We start from the raw sequence: 26012 nt of genomic DNA on the forward strand, positions 1-26012 counted from the left end.
CGGCTGTTCCCGTTAGGGGTCGCCACAGTGGATCACCCATTTCCATCTCTTCCTGTCCTCTGCATCTTCCTCTGGCACGCCAGCCACCTGCATGTCCTCCCTCACCACATCCATAATCCTCTTTGGCCTTCCTCTTTTTCGCTTGCCTGGCAGCTCCATATTCAGCCTCCTTCTCTCAATATTCCCCAGCATCTCTCCTCCGCATGTCCAAACCATCTCAGTCTTGCCTGTCTTGCTTTGTGTCGAAACCGTCCAACTTGAGCTGTCCCTCTGATATACTCATTCTTAATCCTGTACTTCTTCGTCACTCCCGATGAAAATCTCAGCATCTTCAACTCTGTCTCCTCCACCTCTGCCTCCTGTCATTTCATCAGTGCCACTGTCTCCAAACCATACAACATAGCTGGTCTCACTACCATCTTGTAAACCTTCATGTTCACTCTTGCTCGTACCCTTGTGTCACAAATCACTCCTGACTCTCTTCTCCACTCACTCCACCCTGCCTGCACTCTCTTCTTCATCACTCTTCTGCACTCCCCATTACTTTGAACAGTTGACCCCAAGTATTTAAACTTAAACACCTTTTCATTTGTCATCCATCTGTAGTGCAGGGGCCAATAAAATGATTTCATGCAAGAGCTTTTGTTTTAATAGTATTACATTTCTGACTCAATGGTACTATGGCATTTCCTTTACCACCGCACCGCCCCCCTAAAAAAAAAACAACCCCCAAACAAACAAAACTTTTCCTTGATTATTATGCCTATAAAGTATGACAGCTACATTCAAAAGTACTTTTGAAAATTGTTCAGAGGCAATGCATGGCTAGTCATGCAATTGACAGAACTGCACTAATGATAATCACTGAGCAACGCTAACTCTACAGGATTTTCAGTCCCGTAAGATTTCTTCTAATAAAATGTGTCATATCAACCTAAAACGATCTACTATACATGCAGTCAAAAAACAAATGGCAAATTGTTTCTTTTTTTCTAATTGGCAAAAATCACAATTATAGTCGATGTCTAATTTAAGTTGTTCTAATACGTGTTTTGCAGGATGTATTCTATGAAAGATTTTAAAAGTCACCTCATAGCTTATTGGTAAGACAATAACAATCGGGCACCATCCAAGCTTCCCTCCAGTTTAACTCTCCATAAATACTTGACCAATAAAATCTTGCTGGTGGAAAATTAACATCAGCTATCAACCCTGTAATGTATTTACTACTACAATTGTTCTCCGCATATTTATATCGCCAATGAAATACTGTTATTTTATATCATTAACGTCAATAACACAATTAAATGAGTTCCTTGTCATTTGCAGTGCCGATCTTGGTATAGCATAAAACACAGCACACTCCCTTTGTACGACAGGGATGTCAGATGTGGATGTGTCTAAACATTCACCATAAGAAAGTGAGTATACGTTTGCATTTAGAAGTTGTCCGAGCAAAATTACATTGCTTTCAAACCACCTCTGAAAGAAGTGACCTATTTTGTATTGAATACCCCTTATTTTTCCATATGTAGTATTTATGAGAAGAAAAAAAAAACAAAACATATTTATATAAATCAAAGTCCAAGCCAAAAGTGCCCGTCTAACAAGTTTGAGGATGTTCGCAGCGGGGAGAAGCCGGACCACGTGGCACACAAACCAATCACATCGGACTGTGAAGCCTCTCCCACTGTTGCTAGGTAACGTTTGTTTGGGGGATTCACTCAAGAAACTTGCGATTCAAAGCACGATTCTTTACGTTTTCATTCTTAGCAAAAATAGAATTAAGCAAATAAACAGTGAGAATAACTTCAAAACATTGTAATGGCCAGCGAAGCTCAGGACATTCCTCAACTTCAGCTTGAGGCTGTCATTGGGTTTAACGGTAAGATTCAAATCTAACGCACACGGTCTTAAAGGTTAACGCTAGCAACATTGCCAGACTATTAGTTGTGTAGTTAGTTAGCCGCGGTTGATTTAAACTAGAATAGATTTGAATAGAATAAAATAGAATCGCTATTTTCCCAAAAGCCAGTTTGAAGCAGATAAACATGGTACACAAATATGTTATAATTAATTATTATAGGACTCGTACTAGTAAATCAAGCTAATATATTAAAACCATATGTGTATGCTAAAATATTATGCTAATATACTATATTACTAATATGCTAATATTAATACACTATCCCAGAAAGTTGAATCAGTACATCTGGACACGAAGTTTAGTGGGAGAAAAGTTTCACCACTCATCTAAGTGACTGCTTCAGTCTCAACTGACTGCAGTTATCCTCAACCTTATATACAATACCGTGGCATAACGACCAAAACAGGTTTCAAAAACAAATTGCCGTGACCATTAATTAGAGGTAGTACGGCAATCTGAGTGCATTCCTCTTGTCTCCGGTGATGTTGGACAACTGTGGGTGTTGGACACCATCTTACAATGCTGTGACTGCAGCTATTCCCCAATCATCTGTGACTAGTACATGTGGTCATTGTAACTCAAATTAATGGTCACGGCAAATTGCATATGAAACCTGTGTTAGATCACTGGTTTTGATTGTTATACAGCTGTATACTGGTGACAAGGGTGGGGATACCTGCAGTCAGCTGAGACTGATGAAATCACTTAGATGAGTGATGACACATTTCTCCCATTAAACTTTGTGTCCAGATGAATTCATTCAACTTTAATATACTAATACTAATATATTGTACTAATGTACATAAATGATTCTAGTTTACCACACTATTATTAAATTACACTAATTTACTAACACTGTATAAAAAAAGATACATATGCATTCCATAAGAAAAATTAAGAAGCAACTAACAGTTTGTGTTGTTAGCTGTTCTTTGTCAATTAGCAGCCTGACATCAGCTCAAAGCTGTTTAGGGATCTTATAGTTTTAAGGGGCATGTCAATGTAGACATTTTGTTTTACTAATAGTTTTGTCAATGCAGAGAACTGTGCAGTTCTCTTTTCTTAAAATTCTCACAATTTGTTTAATCAGGGCAGGTTTTTGGTGGCCTGAAGCTCCATCCGGACAGAGAGCACATGATTTATCCTCTAGGAAGCACAGTTATACTGAAGAGAATTAAAGATGGCAAACAAGAGTTCCTGCATGGACATACAAACAATGTGTCCTGTGTGGCAGTATCCAGAAGTGGATATTACGTTGCATCTGGACAGGTCACATTTATGGGCTTCAAGGTAAACTATTTTGATACATTTTTCTCTGCTCAATAGTCTTAAGATTTATTTATTTACTTTAATTTGAAGGGTCATCAAAGGTAGAGGACATGTCATTATCTCTAGGGAAAATATAGCATAGGTTTAAACACAGGGGAAAAAAAGCTATGCGTATTCTACCATTTCTTAACAGTTGTCACACTGATTAATTCTGTTTTTTTGCTAGGCTGATATAATAATGTGGGACTATGCAAAACGAGCAATTTATGCCCGGCTGCAGCTCCACAAGGCCAAGGTGGAGGCACTGTCCTTCTCTCCCAATGAAAAGTACCTGGTGTCCCTCGGTGGTCAGGATGATGGAAGGTAAGCATCAAGAGTAGCCCTCCATGATCATCTAATACTTTGTCAAAAAGAGTGACATGATTAAAGTTTCAACACAAAATAGGCATACCTGATGAGTGTAGGCCAAGGCTGACAATGTCAAATAATTCATTGAAATTTCTGTACCCACTCCATCATAAAATGGAGTCATAAATACAAGATTACATGAAGCACAAAGGTGCTTGTCAGAGGAAGCATGACAACATTGACATTCATGGCTAGATTGCCTTGCATAAATTTTGGATCAGAAAAGAAAAATGTTTTTGGTAAGAAAAAGTGTTGGGTTTCTGATTCTTTTTTTTTTCAGTATCGTGGTGTGGAACACTGAGACCAAACAGGCTATCTGTGGGAGCCCAGCCTCTCCCCATGCTGCCGGTCACTGTCTAACCATACAGTATGCCAATACAAATGATAATATGTTCATCTCTGCTGGAAGGTGAGTGAACGGCACCAGCTGCCTTTCAGTAAAACTAGTCTAAGGTTAGTTTGTCTCAAGTGAGTCCATAACTTGCACCAAGAAGTTTTGTGAGTAAATGAAATCTTCATTGTCCCAGGGAAAATCTAGCTTGTGCTAAAAGCTGCCACATTTAGCACTGTGGCAAATTACCAAACCACAACACTCTCAGAAACTTAAAACTCAAATCTGCAATTTTTCGTCTTTAGTAAATCATTAATTTACACCTCTGCACCATGGAGTCAGGTTAAATAATACTAAATGGCATATTTACCATGGTTGGGGATACTCACCCAGCTTGGACAAACATTGGTACAATGGCAAACAAATACATGTTGGAAACAACTCCAGCAGGAAAAATGACTGAAAGGTGTGGCCAATGTGGCAATTATTCTGTTCGACAGACAATCAATATTACTGTAGAACAGCGTTGTGCTATAGTTTTTTTTTGTTGTTTTTTATTTTGATATACTTGAACTCCTTCACTTGAGGCAACAATTCATCCCCAACCCGGAGGGAGCAAGCCACCATTTTCCAGCAGAGAACCATGGCCTCAGACTTGGAGGTGCTGACTCTCATCGCGGCGATTTCACACTCAGCTGCAAACCACCCCACTGCACCCTGGAGGTCACGTTCTGGTGAAGTCAACAAAGCCACATCATCTGCGAAGAGCAGAGATGCAATTCATAGGTTCCCAAAATGGACACACCCCTCACCTTGGCTGTGCTTTGAGCTCCTGTCCATGAATATCACAAACAGAATTGGAGACAAAGGACAATCTTGGCAGAGTCCGACACCCATCGAAAATGTGTTTGACTTTGTGCCGAGAATCCGGACACAGCTCTCACTTTGGGTATACAAGGACCGGATGGCTTGTAGCAACTGTCCCCATACCCCATACTCCTGCAGTACTCCCCACAGAGTGCCCCGGGGTACACAGTCGTAAGCCTTCTCCAAGTCCACAAAACACATGTAGACTGGTTGATCAAACTCCCATGCCCCCCTCAGCACTTCCGCAAGGGTAAAGAGTTGGTCTGTTGTTCCACGGCCAGGAGGGAATCCGCTTTGTTCCTCTTGGATCCAAGGTTTGACAATCGGTTTGAGCCTCCTTTCCAGCACCCTAGACTAGGCTTTCCCAGGGAGGCTGAACAATGTGATGCCCCAATAACTGGAGCACACCCTCTGGGCTCCCTTTTTAAATATGGGAACCACCACCCCAGTCTGCCACTCCACAGGTATGGTCCCTGACCTCCATGTGACACTGAAGAGGCATGTCAACCAAGACAGCCCAACAATGTCCAGAGCCTTCGGCATCTCAGGGCTAATCTCATCCACACTTGGCACCTTGCCATCAAGGAGCTTCTTAACTACCTCAGAGAAATCTGCCAGGGATTTGGGTGGGGTTTCCCCTGAATCTTCAGATTCTACCTCCTCCACTCAGGATGTGTTAGCCGGGTTCAGGAGCTCCTCAAAGAGTTCTTTCCACTGCTCAACAACATCCCCAGTCTGGGTCAACTGTTCCCCTCCCTGGCTGAGCACAGCCTGAGTCAAGATCTGCTTCCCCTTCCTGAGTCACCGGATGGTTTGCCAGAACTTCCTTGATGCCAACCGAAAGTCCTCCTCCATAACCTCACCTAACTCCTCCCACACCCGAGTTTTTTCTTCAGTGACCACTGAAGCCATAGCCCTTCTGGCCTCCCGGTAATTGTCTGCTGCTTCAGGAAACCCCTGCACCAACCAAGCCTAAAAGGCCTCCTTCTTCAGCCTGATGGCTTCCCTCACTGCCGGTGTCCACCAGTGGATCCTTAGGTTGCTGCCACGACAGACATCGATGACCTTATGACCACAGCTCCTGCCTGCCGTATCTGCAATAGAGGCTTTGAACATGGCCCACTCAGACTCCATGTCCCCAGCCTCCTTCGGGATACATGAGAACTTCTTCCGGAGGTGGGAGTTGAGGACTTCACACACAGGGGCCTCCGCCAGACGTTCCAAGTTCACCCTCACTGCATGTTTCGGTTTGCCAGGTCTGCCCGGCAGCCTTCCCCCCCATCTGATCCAACTCACCACCAGTTGGTGATCAGTTGATAGCTCTGCTCCTCTCTTCACCCGAGTGTCCAAAACAGGGCTGCAGATCTGATGATACGACCACAAAGTCTATCATCAGTCTTCGGCCTAAGATGTTCTGGTACCAAGTACACTTATGAACTACCTTATGTTCGAACATGGTATTTGTTAGTGCCAATCCATGACTCGCACAGAAGTCCAATAATAAGGCACTGCTCAGGTTCAGATCGGGGAGGCCATGCCTCCCAATCATGCCCTTCCAGGTTTCTCCATTGTTGCCCACGTGACCATTGAAGTCCCCCAGCAGAACTAGAGTCCTGATGTGGAGCCCTATCTGGGACACCACCAAGAGACTCCAAGAAGGCCAGATACTCCAAACTGCTATTCGGTGCATAAGCACACACAACAGAATCCCTCAGAATTGCATCTCTGCTCATCGCAGATGATGTGGCTTTGTTGGTTTCATCAGAATGCAACCTCCAGTGCGCACTGGGGCAGTCTGCAGCTGAATGTGATATGGTCAGGATGAGAGTCAGCACCTCCAAGTCTGAGGCCATTAATCTCTACCAGAAAGTGATGGATTGCTCCTTCCGGGTTGGGGATGAGTTGTTGCTTCAAGTGAAGGAGTTCAAGTATCTCAGAGTCTTGTTCATGAGTAAGGGTAGGATGGAGCAGGAGATTGACAGGCGGATTGGTGCAGCATCAGCAGTAATGTGGATGTTATACCCGACTGTTGTGGTGAAGAGGGAGCTGAGCTGGAAGGCAAAGCTCTCAATTTACCAGTCAATCTTCGTTCCAATTCTCACCTATGGTCATGAGCTTTGACTAGTGACCGAAAGGGTGAGATCACTGATACAAGTGACTGAAATGAGTTTCCTCCATAGGGTGTCTGGGCTCAGCCTTAGAGATAAAGTGAGGCGCTTGGACATCCGGAGGGAGCTCGGAGTAGAGCCGCTGCTCCTTCACGTTGAAAGGAGCCAGTTTAGGTGGTTCGGGCATCTGATTAGGATGCCTCCTGGGCACCTTCCTTTGGAGGTTTTGCGGGCATGGCCAACTGGGAGGAGACCCCGGGGAGACCCAGAACTCGCTCGAGGGACTACATGTCCAATCTGGCCTAGGAACGCCTTGGAATCCCCCAGGAGGAGCTGGAGGGCGTTGCTGGAGGAGAGGGATGTCTAGCGTGCCCTACTTAGCTTGTTGCCACCGTGACCTGACCCCAGAGAAGTGGCTGAAGATGAATGAATGAATGATTTTAATATATTATATTAATCCCCATGGGGAAATTGCTGTTAGGCGACTGTGCTAATCACTGTGTCACACTGCTGCTCTGGATAAGATGACAAGAAGAAATCAGATTCATTAAACGTGGTCAACACTATGGATGTGGTTTAAAGAACTAATCCAGTAACTGAAGTGATTCAAATGAACAGATATGAACTTGGTGCAGCTATTGGTAATTCTACGGTCTACTACTACTACTACTACTTTCGTCTGCTCCCGTTAGGGGTCGCCACAGCGGATCATCTGTTTCCATTTCTTCCTGTCTTCTGCATCTTCCTCTGTCACACCAGCCACCTGCATGTCTTCCCTCACCACATCCATAAACCTCCTCTTTGGCCTTCCTCTTTTCCTCTCCCCTGGCAGCTCCATATTCAGGATCTTTCTCCCAATATACCCAGCATCTCTCCTCCACACATGTCCAAGCCATCTCAATCTTGCCTCTCTTGCTTTGTCTTCAAACCATCCAACTTGAGCGGTCCCTCTAATATAATCGCTCCTAATCCTGTACACCTTTGTCACTCCCAGTGAAAATCTTAGCATCTTCAACTCTGCCACCTCCAGCTCTGCCTCCTGTCTTTTCGTCAGTGCCACTGTCTCCAAACCATATAACATAGCTGGTCTCACAACCATCTTGTAAACCTTCCCTTTAACTCTTGCTGGTTCATCACAGTAGAATTGGTAATTCTACTGCGATGAACTAATATTATCAATGGAGTTAAAATCACAGACTTTAGGTTTAATAACACTGAGTGTCAAACAGAATTTCTTGTGAAATGTCTTTGTATTTCTTACATAAATTCCCCCAAATACAGCTGCCAATATATTGTTGCCACCCTCTCTCAATATAAATTGCTATCAATGTCAATGATGTTGAGAATGTCATGACAACTGCTGGGTTTTTCTGCAGTTGCACTTTGCGAGTCTGGGAGCTGGACGTCCCCAATAGGAAGATCAGACCTACAGAGTGTCGGACCGGGTATCTGAAGAGGGTTGTTAAATGCATCGAGGTGACAAACTATGTGTGGCTCTCATTACAAACTTTCTTTTCCCTCATTTTGTTGAATTGAGTGTATTTTGGCATCCCATCTTGGATACACAAGGACCACTACGACATGGCTACAGATAAAGATTGTAGCTTTAACCAAGAGTACAATTGTGATAATGTAGATATTTTTGGTTAATGGTTGAAAGCACACAAACATGAAATTAATTATCTGTGAATATGGATGGCCATGTAATTACACAGATTACAGAGGATGACAAGTTCTTTTTCTGCGGCACAACCAGTGGAGACATAATGAAAGTCTTTATGAAGACAGGGCTTTTGAATGGCTGTGGGCCAGTCAAAAAGAAATACATTCAGGTACGTCAGCATGCCAAAAGTCATCGTTTTTTTAAAAAATTTTTAAATTATATTTTATTGGAAGTAACATTGGGTGTAAACAAACAAACAAACAAACAAACATACAAATACAATGGAAATGGAAATGATTGTCTCTCCGTATTTTGGTTATATTCTGGTTATATTTTAACAGTCCAGCGTATCAGTTTTTCATTCCCGTTACTTTCTTTTTCCATTAAGCAATATTAGACAGAATAACTAGGTGGCAGGCAACAGAAACTTACAATATTAGTTTGCAGAACTTAATGCTGAGCCTTGCTGATTTCTGTTCCATGGCTGTTTAGAGGTAGTTGGGTGAGCCAGTAGCCAATGTTTCCACTGATCTAGATTGAAATTAAAGCTTTGAGTATGAAACTGATGTTTTCCGCTTCCCCTGCAAATAGGAAGGTATACATAATTGTGAGCCTCAGCCACTGTTATCGCTTTCTTCTAGCATCATATCTTTTACATCCTAAGCTTGTGTCTTTCCTCTTGCAGGGTGTCAACACCATAAAGGTATTAAAGTCTGGGGACATTCTTGTGGGCTCTGGAGATGGCAGCTTCACGCTCTGCTCAGGGACAAACTTTAAAACCCTCCAGTGAGTCCTGTGGTGATACTGTGAATCAAAGATTCTCAGGTTTTGTTTTTTGTTTTTTTTTGTTTTTTTTAATGATACGTGCCCCAAAACAGAAACATATTAGGCTGTGAACTCCCATTTGAAAGACTTTGTCCTGGAGCTCCACATCTTGAAATTGGTTTAGCTGTTGATTTGTATGAAACTGTATAACTGTCTTTATTATGTGGGAAAATAATAGGGGCAAGAGTGAAAATCTTGAATAAAATAATCATGTTGAATTCTGTAACTGAGGTTATTCCCAGAAAATTGAAATTGAATTGATTTTAAGAAAATCAAACTTTTCCTAATTTTTCTTAGATATACCTTTTGAACTCCTCACCCCTCCCAAAGACTCTTATATGTATCTAACACACCAACACAATACTCTTTGTGAAACCAAAGATTTTACTGTACCTTAACTATTATATGCCCTGCCTCTTATATTAGACAAGTTCAGCTGGAGGGTGGCGTGACCTCCATCGCTACGACAGCAGAGGGTCAACAGTTCTTTGTTGGGACGGCGGCAGCTCACATATACCAATGCAGCTACGGAGACTTCAAAGCCGAACTCATCTCCACTAGCCACAACTGTGCTGTCAAGGACGTGGCCATTCCTTTGTGAGTACCACAGACCAATATTTTAGATTGGTGGTGGAGGGCAAAAAGCAAGTCATTTAAGGGCAACAGAACATTTGATGTTAGTTGTTTGATCAAGGTATTGAGTTAAAACATATTAGTGAGTATATAATTGTAAATTGACGAGATCTTTTTTCACTTTTTGAATGAAGAGGGAAAGCCATTTCTTTTGTTGACTGAATTTAAAAAAAGACAAACCTCTATCATTGCTGCAGAAGATTCCCTTTCCAGTGGATCTTATGGAAATAAGGTTGTTTGACTAATTGTTAACAGAGACTACTCATGTTAATGAGAGTGTAATTTGGAAAAGTAATGTTTGCTTGAAGCCATATAAAATTGCCTTTCTTTATCTCTGACTGTCCTGCGTGAGTTCAGTACTCCACTTTGGTCACTAGAGAGCAATATATACATATTTTACCAATGGTGGTCAATTTTCTTGTCCCAATGGTTCTGTTCTTCTAGACCAGTGGTTCTCAACCTTTATCGGGCCATAGCCCCCCTATCCATTATCCAGGCCCCTTACCACCATCAATTAAAATGTAGGCTAATTGTCTTCCCTGAATATTAATGTTGATTATTGTTCTGTGTTATATCATACCAAATAACAGATTTGATTTAACTGTCCAGCTGAAATATAAAAAGATAGATCGATAGATAGATAGATAAGATAGATAATTATTGTCCTCCATTAGAGGATATTTGTTGCCACAGCCTGCATACACACACAAGAACAATTAAAGGAACATTCAATCAATCAAACTTACACAAAAACATAGCAACAAGGAACACAACGCAGTCACAAGAACAGACCATTTGAGTGTTATTGCTACAGTTGGTTGAGGACAGTGATGGCAGAGGGCATGAAGCTCTTACCGCAGTGTGCTTTTTACAGAAAAGAGATCTGTATTTGTGGTGGGATGGGAGTAGAGGGTGAATTATGACTTCAGGGGGTGGCTGGGGTTGTGTGCTATGGTGAGTGCTTTGCATGTGATGGCAGTATCAATGAGGGCTGGGAGGTTGGGAGTAGGGAGACCAATGATTTTGGGGTGTGTGATTTTGAACAGTTTGTTCCTGTTTGTGACCGTGAGCATGATGAAGTAGCATGTGGAACAGTAGAGGAGGATGAACTCCTCAAAATCACACAACATCATTGTCATTAGTTTCCCAGCGAGCAAAAAAGGTATGTGAATCTACTCATATATTTTCGTAATGTGTGTGTGTGTGTTAGTGTAGATAGCGGGACCGAAAACTAAAGCACTTATGATCTTAATTCTTTTTAGAGGTGGTAAGTATTGTGTCAGAGTAAGGGAAAAATCCCAGAATATTAAAATTATGCATAATTATGCATAAATATGCAAAATATGAATTTTTCTAAAAATGGCTAAAAATCACTTTTCTCGGCATTTAAGATGATTCTGAGCATCTTTGATTTTTTCACCTATATAAAAAAATTTTTCTGGGACTTAGAAATGTTTTGGCATTTTGCAAAATATATGCATTTTTGCAAAAATGCACTTATGATCCTAACTTTTTTTGGAGGTGGTAGGTATCGTTCCAGAGAGGACCAGAAAAATAGTAGAAAAATTAAATTATAATTATAATAATTATGCAAAATGTGCATTTTCTAAAAATGGCTAAAAACCACTTTTCTCGGCATTTCAGATGATTATGAGCATTTGGGGGGAGGGAGTTGGAGTGGGGGGGGGGGTCTTCATCCTGCCAGGTTAGCTGGCAGGATGAAGAGGAGGGAGATTTAGATGGGTGGATAACCAAACCGCTACATTGTAGCGGGGTTCTTCTAGTAGAAATTATATTTTTGAGTATTAAACAAATGCAACTGTTAGAAATTTGACATTCAAACATTAATTAGGTCTCCTTATTGATCACAAACAGCAGCCAATCGGAAAGCAGTAATTTTGCACCGGTGCCAAACAGCGCATACGGCATTCACAGTGTATCCTCGGGAGAAATTAATGTTTTCAACAGGAAGAAACCCTTAATTTCCTCCACAGGGAATACTAAGGAAGAGAGCATCCATTTTCCTGAGTTGACAGTAAACGCTATGTTGATGAAATTTATAGATGATACTCTGACGTCCCGTTCCCATGGGGAACTATCCCCCTAAAGAAAGCTGACAGAAACACACTCTCATCTAGTCACATTGGTGTAAACTGGCAGGTTTTAGAATGTCGCAGACCACATTCTTTTGCAATAGCTGAGCGTTTCCACTCATCTCATTTTGAATCTTTGCTGTAAGTTCACCTTAAACAAGCCCCCCCCCCCAGAACACCTCAACAGCCCCCTTTCAAAAATATTGCCTCAAGTGCCCCCTGGGGGGCAGTACTACTCCTGTTGAGAAACTCCACAATATGATTCATAATATAATACATTACATTTCATTGTGTGTACAGAGATGGGTTAACTGTATTCCCTCTAACTGGATTTTGTTTGAGCGATGTTTTGATGGAAACACAATCATATCATAAGAGATGGATATCTGGTTAAGCATAATTTACCACTCAATTCAATAACAAATGCAATGTGCTTTCAGCAATGGATAAACAAGTCTATGCCTTCTTTACTCCAAATAAAATTAATTTTCCCTCTCTTTATCATTCTCTCATTTCTCTCCCTCTCTCTCTCTCTCTCTCTCTCTCTCTCTCTCTCTATCCATTTCTTTTATTTCTCTCTTGCAGTGGTTCTTCGGAGTTGTTTGCCACCTGTTCCCAAGAAGACATCAGGGTGTGGCACATTAACAGGTCCAAGGAGCTGCTGCGCATTACCGTACCCAACATGACCTGCAATGCCCTGGACATCATGACTGATGGCAACAGCATTATTAGTGGTAGGTAATAAGTAGAATGGCCATCAGTGATGTTTTCGTGCTTAACCGTAAGTGAAGATAATGTTTTGATATGCAGTATTTTTTTCAATATTTTATTTCTTAAAGTTTTCCAGGGAAAGGGTAATGTTATAATCTTGAGGATTTATATGTGGATAAACGTCCTTTTTGATACTTTCTATTGTTGGTGTATTTAAGGCAGTATCTTATCTACAAATATCCAAATCATCTGCAAAACCCTTTTACAGTTGCTCATCATGATTACTGTCAGTTAGAACTTTCCTAGGAAACATAATTGGGTGCATAATGTCTGCAAGCAGATATGACTGGTAGACAGATATGACTCTAGTACAACAAGCCGGTAAATGATCTTTACTAATGGATACTACAACATAATTAGCTAAAACCCAGGTTCAAGTAAATCAGGGAAACTCAAAAATTGATAGTAGGGCTGTCAGTCTTCCTCTATAATCCCACTCAAATTTCATTCCTTATTATTTCAATATTTGAAATATATTCAAATTTTTAATGCTCAAATTTAGCCTATTATTAATATTTATTATGTACCTACAGCTGAAGTCGGAAGTTTACATACACTTGAGTTGAAGTCATTGAAACTCGCTTTTTAACCACTCCACAGATTTCATGTTAACAAACTATAGTTTGGCAAGTCGGTTAGGATGTCTACTTTGCATGACACAAGTAATTTTTCCAACTATTGTTTACAGACAGATTATTTAACTTATAATTCACTATATCACTATTCCAATGGGTCAGAAGTTTATATACACTAAGTTGACTGTGCCTTTAAACAGCTTGGAAAATTCCAGAAAATTATGCCATGGCTGTAGAACCTTCTGATAGGCTAATTGGCATCATCTGAGTCAATTGGAGGTATACCTGTGGAAGTATTTTAAGGTCTACCTTCAAACTCAGTGCCTCTTTGCTTGACATCATGAGAAAATCGAAAGAAATCAGACCACAGGAAAACAAAGACCTCAGGAAAACAAAAAAAATTGTGGACCTCCACAAGTCTTGTTCATCCTTGGGAGCAATCTCCAAACGCCTGAAGGTACCACATAGTTCATCTGTACAAATAATAATATGCAAGTATAAACACCATGGTACCATGCAGCCATCATGCCACTCAGGAAGGAAATGTGTTCTGTCTCCTAGAGATGAATGTAGTTTGGCATGAGAAGTGCAAAGAAACAAACAACAAACAGCAAACAACCCTGTGAAGATGCTGGAGGAAACAGGTACAAAAATATCTATATCTACAGTAAAACGAGTTGTATAGCAAAATAACCTGAGACCACTGAGCAAAAAAGAAGCCACTGCCCAGAAACCACCAGAAAAAAAGTCAGACTATGGTTTTCAACAGCACACGGAGACAAAGATCTTACTTCAAAACATCAAAATGGCACCGTGGATGGTAGCCTTGTTCTGCACTCTTTTGTACTTTTTCTGGTTTTTTTTTGTTGGTTTATTTGTTTAGTTTCCAGCACCCACTCAATGATCACATACAGCAGGGAAGAACCTTTTAGCCTCCAACTGTCCACTGGACACACTGAACAGACTTCTTTACCGGCTTTAACTGAATGTCTTGCCGAGCTCTTGATTGGTACAGTCCTGTGCAGACGACACTGAAGACGCCGAAGGGATAAGCAAGCCGGAGCACTCGTTAAACTGTGACAGTGGGGATTTAGAACCATGTTCCTGTCAATCCACTTGGTGAATGTCCACTCTCTGGCCAATAAGATGGATGAACTCCTACTCATAAACAGATAAAACTTAAGACTTTTCCAGATCTGCCACCCTGTGTCTCACTGAAACCTGGTTTAGTGAGCATATAATGGACAGTACACTTTATCTGCTGCAGTTCCAACTCCTCCAGGCAGACAATGAAACGGAGCTATTGGGAAAAATACAGGGTGGCAGCATTTGCTTTTAAAAAACTAAGGTTGGTGTACGGATGTCACAGTGTTGAAGAAATCATGCAGCCCTCACTTAAGAGACCTTTTTCATTGACTGTAAACCATTCTATTCACTGCGGGAATTTTCATCATTTATTCTGGTTGGTGTCTATATCCCACCCCAGGTCTGTGTTAAAGAGGAATTAAAACACCTGGCTGATCAAATTAAAAACATGGAGCGCAAATATCCAGACTCCCTACTCATTATCCTTGGGGATTTTAACAGAGCAAACTTCAGCCACAAACTGCCAAAATACAGACAGCATATTAAATGTCCCTCCAGGGACAAAAACACTCTGGATCATTGCTACACAATATTAATGGATGCCTATTGCTCTGTCCCCATGTGCAGCCCTGGGACTCTCAGATCACTGTCTGATTCATCTTATCCCAACCTACAGACAGAAACTAAAATCTGCAAAGCCTGTGGTTAAAACTGAGGAAATGGACCAATGAGTCAAAACTGGAGCTCTAGGCCTGCCTTGAGGGCAGTGACTGGAATGTTTTTGAGGCTTCATCTACAGACCTGGACGAACTTACTGACACTGTGACGTCTTACATCAGCTTTTATGAGGACATGTGTGTGCCCACCAAAACTTTCTGTACCTTCAACAACAATAAGCCATGGTTCACAGCAAAACTCAGGCAGCTTCGTCAGGCCAAAGAGGAAGCCTACAGGAGTAGAGATGGGATCCGGTACAACCAAGCCAGAAATACACTCACAAAGGAGATCAGAGTGCCAAAAAGGTGCTACTCTGAAAAGTTGAAAAACAAGTTTTCTGTCAATGACTCAGCATCAGTCTGGAGAGGTTTGAAAGACATTACCAACTACAGCAGACCCCCCCCCACACACACACACACACTGCAGGTAACCATCAAGTGGCTGACGATCTAAATGAGTTTTACTGCAGGTTTGACGAGCAAACTTTCACACCCCTCGCCCATTCCGGCCACAACACACAACCAACTGCCCTCCCTGCCAGCCACTCTCCCCTCCCCAGTGAAACTCCACCCACACTCAGGATCTGTGTTGAGGACATGCACCAGCTCTTCCAGAGACAGAAGACCAGGAAGGCACCGGGCCTGGATGGTGTATCATCCTCCGGTCTGAAAGTCTGTACCGACCAGCTGGCCCCCATTTTCACACTGCTCTTCAACAAATCACTGGAGCTGTATGAAGTTCCCTCCTGCTTCAAGAGCTCCACTATCATCCCGGTCCCCAAGAAACCCCGTATCACAGGATTAAATGACTACAGGCCCATTGCCTTAACGTCTGTGGTCATGAAATCCTGTGTGAGACTTGTGTTGGCCCACCTGAAGGAAATCACAGGCCCCCTGCTTGACTCCCTGCAGTTTGCCTACCGAGCAAACAGGTCAGTGGAGGATACAGTCAACATGGGATTGCACTACATCTTCCAACACCTCGACTCCCCAGGGACATACATGCATGGGTCCTGTTTGTGGACTTCAGCTCAGCGTTCAACACCATTGTCCCAGATATCCGCCACTCCAAACTCACCTGGCTCACTATACCAGCCCCCATCTGCTAGTGGATTGAAAACTTACTGACAGACAGGAGGCAGCTGGTGAGGCTGGGGAAAATCACATCCAGCACCCAGATAATCAGCACTGGTGCCCCCCCAGCGATGTGTGCTCTCCCCTCTACTCTTCTCCCTCTACACAAATGACTGCATCTCAGGTGACCCGTCTGTTAAACTCCTGAAGTTTTCGGATGATACAACCATCACTAGCTTTATCTGGGATGGTGACAAGTGTGCATATAAACAGGAGGTTGAACAGCTTGCCCTCTGGTGTGACCATAACAACCTGGAGCCGAACACGCTCAAAACAGTGGAGATTACAGTGGACTTCAGGAGGAGCCCCCACCACCACCACCACCACCACCATACTCAACAACAGGTCTGTGGTGAAAACCTAGAGATTTCCGGGTTCTACAATCATCCAGGACCTAAGGTGGGCAACCAACATAGACACAATCATCAAAAAGGCCCTGCAGAGGATGTACTTTCTCTGCCAGATCAGGACGTTCAACCTGCCTCAGGAACTGCTGATTCAGTTCTACTCTGCAATAATCCAGTCTGTCCTCTGCACATCCATCACTGTCTGGTTTGGATTGGCCACCAAAAAGGACAAGGACAGACTACAATGGACAGTTAAATCTGCAGAGAAAATCATTGGTGCCAACCTGCCCTCCATTCAGGACTCATACACCACCAGAGTCAGGAAATAGGCAGGCAACATTACTGCAGACCCATCACACCCTGGTCACAACCTTTTCCAACTCCTCCCCTCTGGTAGGCGCCACAGAGCACTTTACCCCAAAACAACCAGATATAAAAAGTTTCTTTCTGTGGGCTGTCATTCAAATGAACACTTAATATTGTCAAATAAATCCAACCATTTTGTATATACTGTACTGCACATTGTACTGGTATGCTCTTTAATGTCCATCTACCTCAGGCACATATGTAAGAAACCTACTAAAATTTATTTCAGCATCTCTGATATATTCTCTGCACCATTGCACTTCCCCTCTTATTTTGCCTGTATATAGTCGATCCTTGTGTGTATCTGAAGATTGTTGTGTTGTAGGGTTGTTTTTCTATGTTAAGTACACTGAGAGAGCCACAAAACCGGAGTCAAATTCCATGTCTGTGCAAACCTATATGGCCAAGAAACATGATTTGGATTTGGATTCTGTTTTTGGAGAAATGTTGTCATGTCTGATGAAACACAATTTGAACTGTTTGGCCACCATGACTATCATTATGTTTGGGGGGAAAAGGGGGCTTGCAAGCAAAGAACCTCATCCCAACCATGAAGCATGGGGTAGACAGCATCATGTTGTGGGGGTGCTTTGCTGCGGGAGGGACTGATCTTCTACTACTACTACTACTACTACTTTCGGCTGCTCCCATTAGGGGTCGCCACAGTGGATCATCTGTTTCCATTTCTTCCTGTCTTCTGCGTCTTCCTCTGTCACACCAGCCACCTGCACGTCTTCCCTCACCACATCCATAAACCTCCTCTTTGGGCTTCCTCTTTTCCTCTTCCCTGGCAGCTCTATATTTAGCATCCTTCTCCCAAAATACCCAGCATCTCTCCTCCACACATGTCCAAGTCATCTCAATATTGCCTCTCTTGCTTTGTCTCCAAATCGTCCAACTTGAGCGGTCCCTCTAATATAATCGTTCCTAATCCTGTCCTTCTTCGTCACTCCCAGTGAAAATCTTAGCATCTTCAACTCTGCCACTTCCAGCTCTGCTTCATGTCTTTTCGTCATTGCCACTGTCTCCAAACCATATAACATAGCTGGTCTCACAACCATCTTGTAAACCTTCCCTTTAACTCTTGCTGGTAGCACTTCTGTCACAAATCACTCCTGACACTTCTCCACCCACTCCACCCTGCCTGCACTCTCTTCTTCACCTCTCCTGCACTCCCCGTTACTTTGGACAGTTGACCCCAAGTATTTAAACTCATATACCTTCGTCACCTCCACTCCTTGCATCCTGACCATTCCACTGTCCTCCCTCTCATTCACGCATAGGTATTCCGTCTTGCTCCTACTGACAATCATCTTCTCTCCAGTGCAGACCTCCACCTCTCCAGGCTCTCCTCAACCTGCACCCTACTCTCGCTACAGATCACAATGTCATCTGCAAACATCTTTGTCCATGGAGACTCCTGCCTGATCTTGTCTGTCAACCTGTCCATCACTATTGCAAACAAGAAAGGGCTCAGAGCCAATACTTGATGTAATCCCACCTCCACCTTGAACCCATCTGTCATTCCAACCGCACACCTCACCATTGTCACACTTCCCTCATACGTATCCTGCACCACTCCGACATACTTCTCTGCAACTCCTGACTTCCTCGTACAATACCACACCTCCTCTCTCGGCACCCTGTCGTATGCTTTCTCTAAATCTACAAAGACACAATGCAACTCTATCTGGCCTTCTCTATACTTCTCAATAAACATTCTCAAAGCCAACATCACATCTGTGGTGCTCTTTCGTGGCATGAACCCATACTGCTGCTTGCTGATCATCACCTCTCCTCTTAACCTAGCTTCTATTACTCTTTCCCAAATCTTCATGCTGTGGCTGATCAACTTTATACCTCTGTAGTTGCTACAGTTCTGCACATCGCCCTTGTTCTTGAAAATCGGTACCAGTATGCTTCTTCTCCACTCCTCAGGCATCCTCTCACTTTCCAAGATTGTGTTAAACAATCTAGTTAAAGACCCCACTGCCATCTCTCCTAAACATCTCCATACCTCCACAGGTATGTCATCAGGACCAACTGCCTTTCCACTCTTCATTTTCTTCATAGCTGCCCTCACTTCCTCCTTGCTAATACACTGAACTTCCTGATTCACTATCCCTACATCATCCAACCTTCTCTCTCTCTCTCTCTCTCTCTCTCTCTCTCTCTCTCTCTCTCTCTCTCTCTCTCTCTCTCTCTCTCTCTCTCATTTTCTTCATTCATCAGCCCCTCAAAGTACTCCTTCCACCTTCGCCATGTTCCTCCTGTGAACAATTATGTCATCCATGTACACAGCCGTCCCCTGCAGGCCTTCCAGTGTTTCTATCATTTTCCTCTGGCCTGGCGGCACGTCCAGGGTGTCTTCCCGCCTGCCGCCCAATGACTACTGGAATAGGCTCCAACATCCCCGCGACCGGAGAGCAGGATAAGTGATTCAGATAATGGATGGATGGATATTTCTGGGGCACTGCTAATGCTGAAAAGAGCTGTTTAAAGCAATATCTGGTAAAACGGGTGATAAAAGTTGTTAGTCTCTGACTGTCTTCATCGAGTGGCATTTGCCAGAACCCTGCTGCTGTGTCCAATGACGAGAATACAGTTGACCCGCTCAGTTCAGCTGTGATCTCCTCTGTCGTTGGCAGGATGAATCTCTCCCTCTTAATGGCTTTGTTTAGTCTTTTAAGGTCTACACAGATACGCATCTTGCCTGACTTTGAGGCTGGTACCATGGGGGTGCACCACTCCGTGGGCTTGCTCACCTTCTCAATACCATTGACCTCCATCCTTTCCAGCTCCTCCTTGACTGGCTTCATGAGGGATGGGGACCCTGCATGCGGTGTGGACTGTGTAGTGTTGTGCATCCTCCCTTAGCACTATTTCTACTGGCTGTGTCTTGAGCAGGCCAAACTCTCTGGTGCTGTGAACCGCATAAACTCTTCACTAGGCCCATTTCCTGTGTTACTAGTCAGCTGAGTAAATTGCTTACGCTCTGTCCTCTGACAACATAGATGCACCAACATAGTGGTGCATCGGCTTTGTGTCGATGCAGTTGCCCACTGTCTTCGGGAGGGGGGCAGAGTCGGCTTGTGTTCGTCACATGAATGCGTCTGTGTGTGTCGGAAAAAGCAGTGGTTCAGCCTAGATTTGCCTTGTCACGAAAGTGGCGGGGCGTCTCCTTCGAGACTGCTAACCGGAGAGATGCAGTTGCTGAACGCATGCAGTATGAGGGTGGGTGTTAAAATAGGGATCGATTGGGCACTAACTTGGGAAAAAAGGTGAAAAATCAGAAATATGTGAATTGGCCTACACAATTCAACTGGCCGCCTGGGCCCCACAGTACAGTCTTAGTCTGGTGTAACTTTCTCTCTGGTTTTAGTGTTTTGAAGGTCCCCTCGCTCATGACACACACGTCGGCCCCAGTGTCTATTTTGAACATGACAGGTGTGCTACCTATGTCCAGCTGTACAGTCCACTTTTTGTTGCTTGAGATTGTGCCATTAACTGAGCCCAGAAAGTAAGATGCATCCCCTTCACCCTCTGTCACTTCACTCACCAGTTTGCTTTTGCACATCCTTTCCCAATGTCCTGCTTTCTTGCACCCGTGGCATGTGGACTTGGCTACGGGGCATTTATCTTTCTTCTTGTGCATTGCTTTATCACATCTACCGCACGTTTTGCCGCGGTCATTGTATTTGAAGCCCCTCTCCCTGTCTTTATTTTTTTTCTGCCATTTTGTGTGCTTTGCATGCCCTTGCGCTACCTCCTGTATGGCACATGCCCCTTCACCTTGCTGGCTAACCTGGGCTTTCACCTCCCCTAGTTGACGCGCTTCCTGCACCGTCATCTCCAGGGTGAGGTTCGGGATGAGTTGTAGCTTGCGAGACAGTTCCTTATCCTGGATTCCTATCATGATTCGGTCTCTAATGTGTTCCTCACGTTTAGCTCCGAAATCACAGTGCCCCGAAAGCTAATAAAGAGCGCGAGTATATGTCTCCACTCTCTCCCCTGCACCCGCTGGTAAAAACAGACCCTCTCGTGAATGACGTTACGCTTCGGTATGAAGTAGGCGTCGAACTTCTCCATAGCCACCCCACAGTCCGTGTCTTCGCCGTCCTCAAAAGTGAACGAACTAAATATATTTTCTGCCTCGCTACCTAATGCATAGATAAGAGGGCTTACTTGCACGTTTTCATCATCTTTATCTAGCTTTGCCCACTCTGCTGGTTTTTCGAAGCCGAAATTCTCCGGTGGATTAAACTTTGCCATCATTTTTCCGCTACTTCTGACACCATGTGATAAACCCTTTTGGTGTTTATTGTTAAAATAATCCAATGTCCAGTTTTAGGATGTTTTTGTTGAAACCTTTACTTAGCGTAACTCAAGCACTACATTCACGTATCACGGTCGTCATTCCGCCCACGTTCAACCCCCTTTACGGCTACCCCGCTCTGCTTTACGTCACCCACACTGTCGCAATCAAGCATACCATTACAATACCCACATCCGGCTTCCCACCCGGAGACACGGCCAGCTGTGTCTGTAGGGACGTCCGACCAAGCCGGAGGTAACGCGGGGATTCCAACCGGCGATCCTCATGTTGGTAAGCAACGGAATAGACCATCACGCCACGCGGACGCCCCTGTATCATATGCTTTTTAATCTTTCAGACTGTTTATATTTTTGTAAGAGATACTCTTAACATTATTAAGATATTTCAGTTTGATGTTAAAAGGTTTCCCCATAGAAGTGATTGTGAAGCGTTTGGGCATTGTGATATCATCACTCATACTTTCTTACTTTCACAACATACTTTCTATTATTATTATTTTTACAAAAGTAACCAAAAGTAACAACTGACTTACGTGTCAAAAACAACAGCCCGCTCCTGAGGCTGCATGATTTCTCTCTGTTGTATGAGGCGCAAGCTGTTTGCTCATCATGCAGTGGATACAGTCAGCTACTTTGTTGACAACATATAATAAAACATTGATTGACTGTTTGTGCTACAGCATGGAACGACGGGAAGATCCGTGTATTTGCCCCGGAGAGCGGTCGGGTCTTACTCATTATCCACAATGCACACAGCATGGGTGTGACCGCTATCGCCGGCACCAGAGATTGTAAAAGGATTATCAGTGGAGGAGGAGAGGGAAAGGTCAGTAAAGGCCACCCAGACACCTGCTATTGGCTAAGCTACAGGTATAACTTGGCAATGTTAATGCTTTCTGTTACCTGAACGGTTGTAAAAACTTGATCGGATGGAAGGTGTAACCTATTTTGAAAATGCAAATTAGCTGACCTAGTGCCGCCTTATGTGGCCATAGCTATGAGATGTTGGGTCGATAGCCACAGCCAAAACTGCTGCCAAACAGTTATGGGTTGCAGCAAACGTCATAGAATATGTTGATAACTGCATTTGGAGCTTGGCTCTCCTTTGAAACAGTATTGAAATACAGATTTGGACCAACAGGAGTGATATAGTTAAGAGGGTTCTAAACTAATCCAAGGTCAGATTGGTATAAATATATACAAGTTTTGTCCGGAACCTGTGATTTATCAGGGGATTCTGGTTACCAAAGTTCAGCATAAGTGGGTTGGACAGTAGAATCAATTTATGTACCAACCACTCTGACAGTTATATTTTTGGGTTGCATTGTTGGAATTTGCATACCAAGATGTCAGTTAATTGTCCAGTAGCAGTCCACTTGTGGGCAGTTCTCGTGGCGACAGATCTAGATAATAGTGGTTGATATAGATACCTAACTTGTGTGAAAGCCCCCCAAATCCCCTCACATCTTGTGCTTTACATCAAATTTCAAACCATGTCTAATGCCAAATATTATGAATGAACAGGCATTTATCTCAGACTATGCTTCACATACATTTCAAAGGAACAGTGAAAGACTAAGTATGAATGGTAAACTTTACATATCACTTTGCAATTATCACTTCAGCTTCTTCCCCATCAGCATTTGAAATCTATGGTTTGAGTAGCTACCAGGGATAGGCAATATGATTCAGAAAGGGCTGGTGTGGGTACAGGTCTTTGTTCCAACCAAGCACCTGATTCTATTAGTCAGCCAATAGTTTTTGCTAAGCACCTTGATTTGTAGACTCAGGTGTGTAACTGCTTGGTTGGAACAAAGACCTGCACCCACACTGGCCCTTTCTGGATCATGTTGCCCATCCCTGTTAGACATATAGTCTTGATTTAGTTGTAGAGAGAGATGTTGTCAGTTAGCAATAATACAAACCCCATTCAACTCAACCTCGAGAAATGGGGACATAGATGAAGGTGGATTTTTTGGATGCGACACACCTCCAAGACCTGGCTTGTAACTCACTCATTCACACACTCACTCATGTTTAGCAACCTGAAGATTCTCCACAAGGGGGAGTTGAGTATAGCACCAGGAGTGCTATGAAAGAGGGGTGCTTTGCATCAATGTCTATGTCCTTGTTTCCCTCACTGATAACTGATCTTGGCAATCAGAGATTTAAAATTGTGTATTCCGTCATATGGGGCCAAAACACATTTTTATAAATGACGAATGACTGCCTTGATAAAAGGTGTTTTGAGCATAGTTTTTTCTGATGTTTAGTGGCTTTTCTGTAAAGGCTGATTGATGGTGGGTTTATAGAATTTGCCTGTCTGTTGCTCTGTGCTGTAGGTGAGTGTCTGGGAGCTGCTGCAGGGTGGCTATCAGCTCCTGGAGCTCATGAAGGAGCACAAGGCCACGGTTACATGCATCAAGATCAAGAGCAACGACAAAGAGTGCGTCACGGCCAGCTCTGATGGTGCCTGCATCATCTGGGACTTAATGTGAGTAGCTCAGGGGTGTTCACTGCTGTGGACACTGAAATCCAAGGCAAGTGCAGAGAAGCCCATACACCAGCAAACATGTTATCTTTTTAAAACTTTTTTTTTCAGAACATTAATATGATATTTTGGTAGTCACTTACATGGTATGAATGATGCATTATCATTGGGTTTACAACTGGAAAGCTGAAAAAAAGCATTTCATTACTTGTATGTTTTACTGAAGTTCCTCTTGATGTGCTTTGTTGGAAGCAGATAGGTTGTATAAACAAATCAAGCACCATTTTGTTGGGATTTGAACATCAATTAACTTTAATTATCCAGTGCATACAATATACCTTGTGCTATAGCCAATGAAAAGAAACTGACATTTTAAATGACAGAATAGTGCCTCTGGGTTTAGGATACCGATAAAAGGAAACACATTCTGGTGGTGTTCTCCTGTGTGTGTTTAGTACATTAGGAAGGAAAATAAATCCATGACTTCCCTTCATCAATTTTGAAAGCCTTTAAACCATGGGCTCATTCGGGAGAAAAAAAAAATTAAAACTCGGATGGTAAGAGTTTTTGACTCTGCATCTTACTTAATGAATAAGGTCTTCGATTAAGGACTGACTCTCATCATCCACTGGAGCACAAACTAGGAGTCATCAGGACTCTTAACCACAGAGTTGACACCGTCCCCACCGACAGTGGCAAGGGAAGGGAAGAGATCCCACATTAAGCAGGCCCTGGGTAAGTGTGGTTATCCTACCTAAGTGTGGTTATCCTACCTGGGCATTTGTCAAAGCCAGGAAGACGCCCAAACAGTGCACCATCTGATCAAAGAGAGGAGGACAACTGCTGCTTAGCATAATCCAGTGGTGATTCTGTATGTGGCGAGAGTGTCGGAACAGTTGAGACACGTTTTCTCCAAACACCGCGTCTCAGTTGCTTTCAAACCCCAAAACATGCTGAGCCAGAAGTTGGTCCACCCCAAGGATCGGGTGCCCTGGAACCAACGGAGCAATATACGTAGTGTATGCTGTTAAGTGCTGGGAGGATTGCCGTGACTTGTACATCGGGAAAACTAAACAGACGCTGACCAAGAGGATGGCACAACACCGAAGAGCTAATGCGTCAGGCCAAGACTCCACAGTCTACACCCATCTACAGGCCAGTGGCCACTCTTTCAAGGATGAGGATGTGCACATCCTTGATAGGGAGGAATTCTGGTTTGAACGGGTAGTCAATGAGGCAATCTTTGTGAAGAGGGAATGACCACCCCTGAACCGAGGAGGGGGGCTAAGAATACATCTGTCGCCATCTTACAGTGCTGTGATTGCAGCTATTCCCCCAATCTTCTGTGAATAGTACACGAGGCCATTGTAACTCTTATTAATGGTCACAGCATTGGCATATGAATCATTATGCAATTGTGCTGTTCATATGGGTGGGGATACCTGCAGTCAGCTGAGCCTGGCGAAGTCACTTCGATGAAAGATGAAATGTCTTCCCCACTAAAATTTGTGTCCAGATGAATTGATTCAACTTTCTGGGGTCTTGGATTAAAGGCTCCATTCATGAGATATGCATTGATTCCCCCCCCCCTTCCTTTACCATTGTTAACTCGATATTGAAAACCCCACAAAACAGCCAAGACTCCTAAAGAATTAGGCCGTGCACTTTGTCTGCGCCAATGCATAATGACAATTAATACTTTCAAGACAACATATACAGTGCATCCGGAAAGTATTCACACCCCTTCACTTTCCCCACATTTTGTTATGTTACAGCCTTATTCCAAAATGGATTAAATTCCTTTTTTTTTCTCATCAATTTACACACAATACCCCATAATGACAAAGTGAAAAAGGTTTTGTAGAAATTTTTGCAAATGTATTAAAAATAAAAAACTGAAATATTGCATGTACATAAGTATTCACACCCTTTACTCAGTACTTGGTTGAGGCACCATTGGCAGTGATTACAGCCTCAAGTCTTCTTGGGTATGAAACTACAAGCTTGGCACACCTATATTTGGGGTATTTCTCCCATTCTTCTCTGCAGATCCTCTTGAGCTCTGTA

General features: G+C 43.2%; 1 protein-coding gene across 1 annotated transcript in view; it reads left to right on the forward strand.

Annotated features, from left to right (window-relative positions):
* Window positions 1-1824: 1824 nt before the first annotated feature.
* The window catches only part of cfap52 (cilia and flagella associated protein 52), a 40889-nt gene continuing 16701 nt past the window's right edge, over window positions 1825-26012 (forward strand). The window contains exons 1-11 of the mRNA XM_056280536.1: window positions 1825-1885; window positions 3018-3217; window positions 3423-3559; window positions 3885-4013; window positions 8287-8386; window positions 8626-8742; window positions 9259-9359; window positions 9825-9995; window positions 12710-12858; window positions 22135-22280; window positions 23797-23948. Of these exons, the coding sequence (XP_056136511.1) occupies window positions 1825-1885; window positions 3018-3217; window positions 3423-3559; window positions 3885-4013; window positions 8287-8386; window positions 8626-8742; window positions 9259-9359; window positions 9825-9995; window positions 12710-12858; window positions 22135-22280; window positions 23797-23948 (1463 nt within the window). The remainder of the gene's footprint in view (window positions 1886-3017; window positions 3218-3422; window positions 3560-3884; window positions 4014-8286; window positions 8387-8625; window positions 8743-9258; window positions 9360-9824; window positions 9996-12709; window positions 12859-22134; window positions 22281-23796; window positions 23949-26012) is intronic.

This window comes from Lampris incognitus, chromosome 5, assembly GCF_029633865.1.
Source record: "Lampris incognitus isolate fLamInc1 chromosome 5, fLamInc1.hap2, whole genome shotgun sequence".
Classification (NCBI taxonomy): Eukaryota; Metazoa; Chordata; class Actinopteri; order Lampriformes; family Lampridae; genus Lampris; species Lampris incognitus.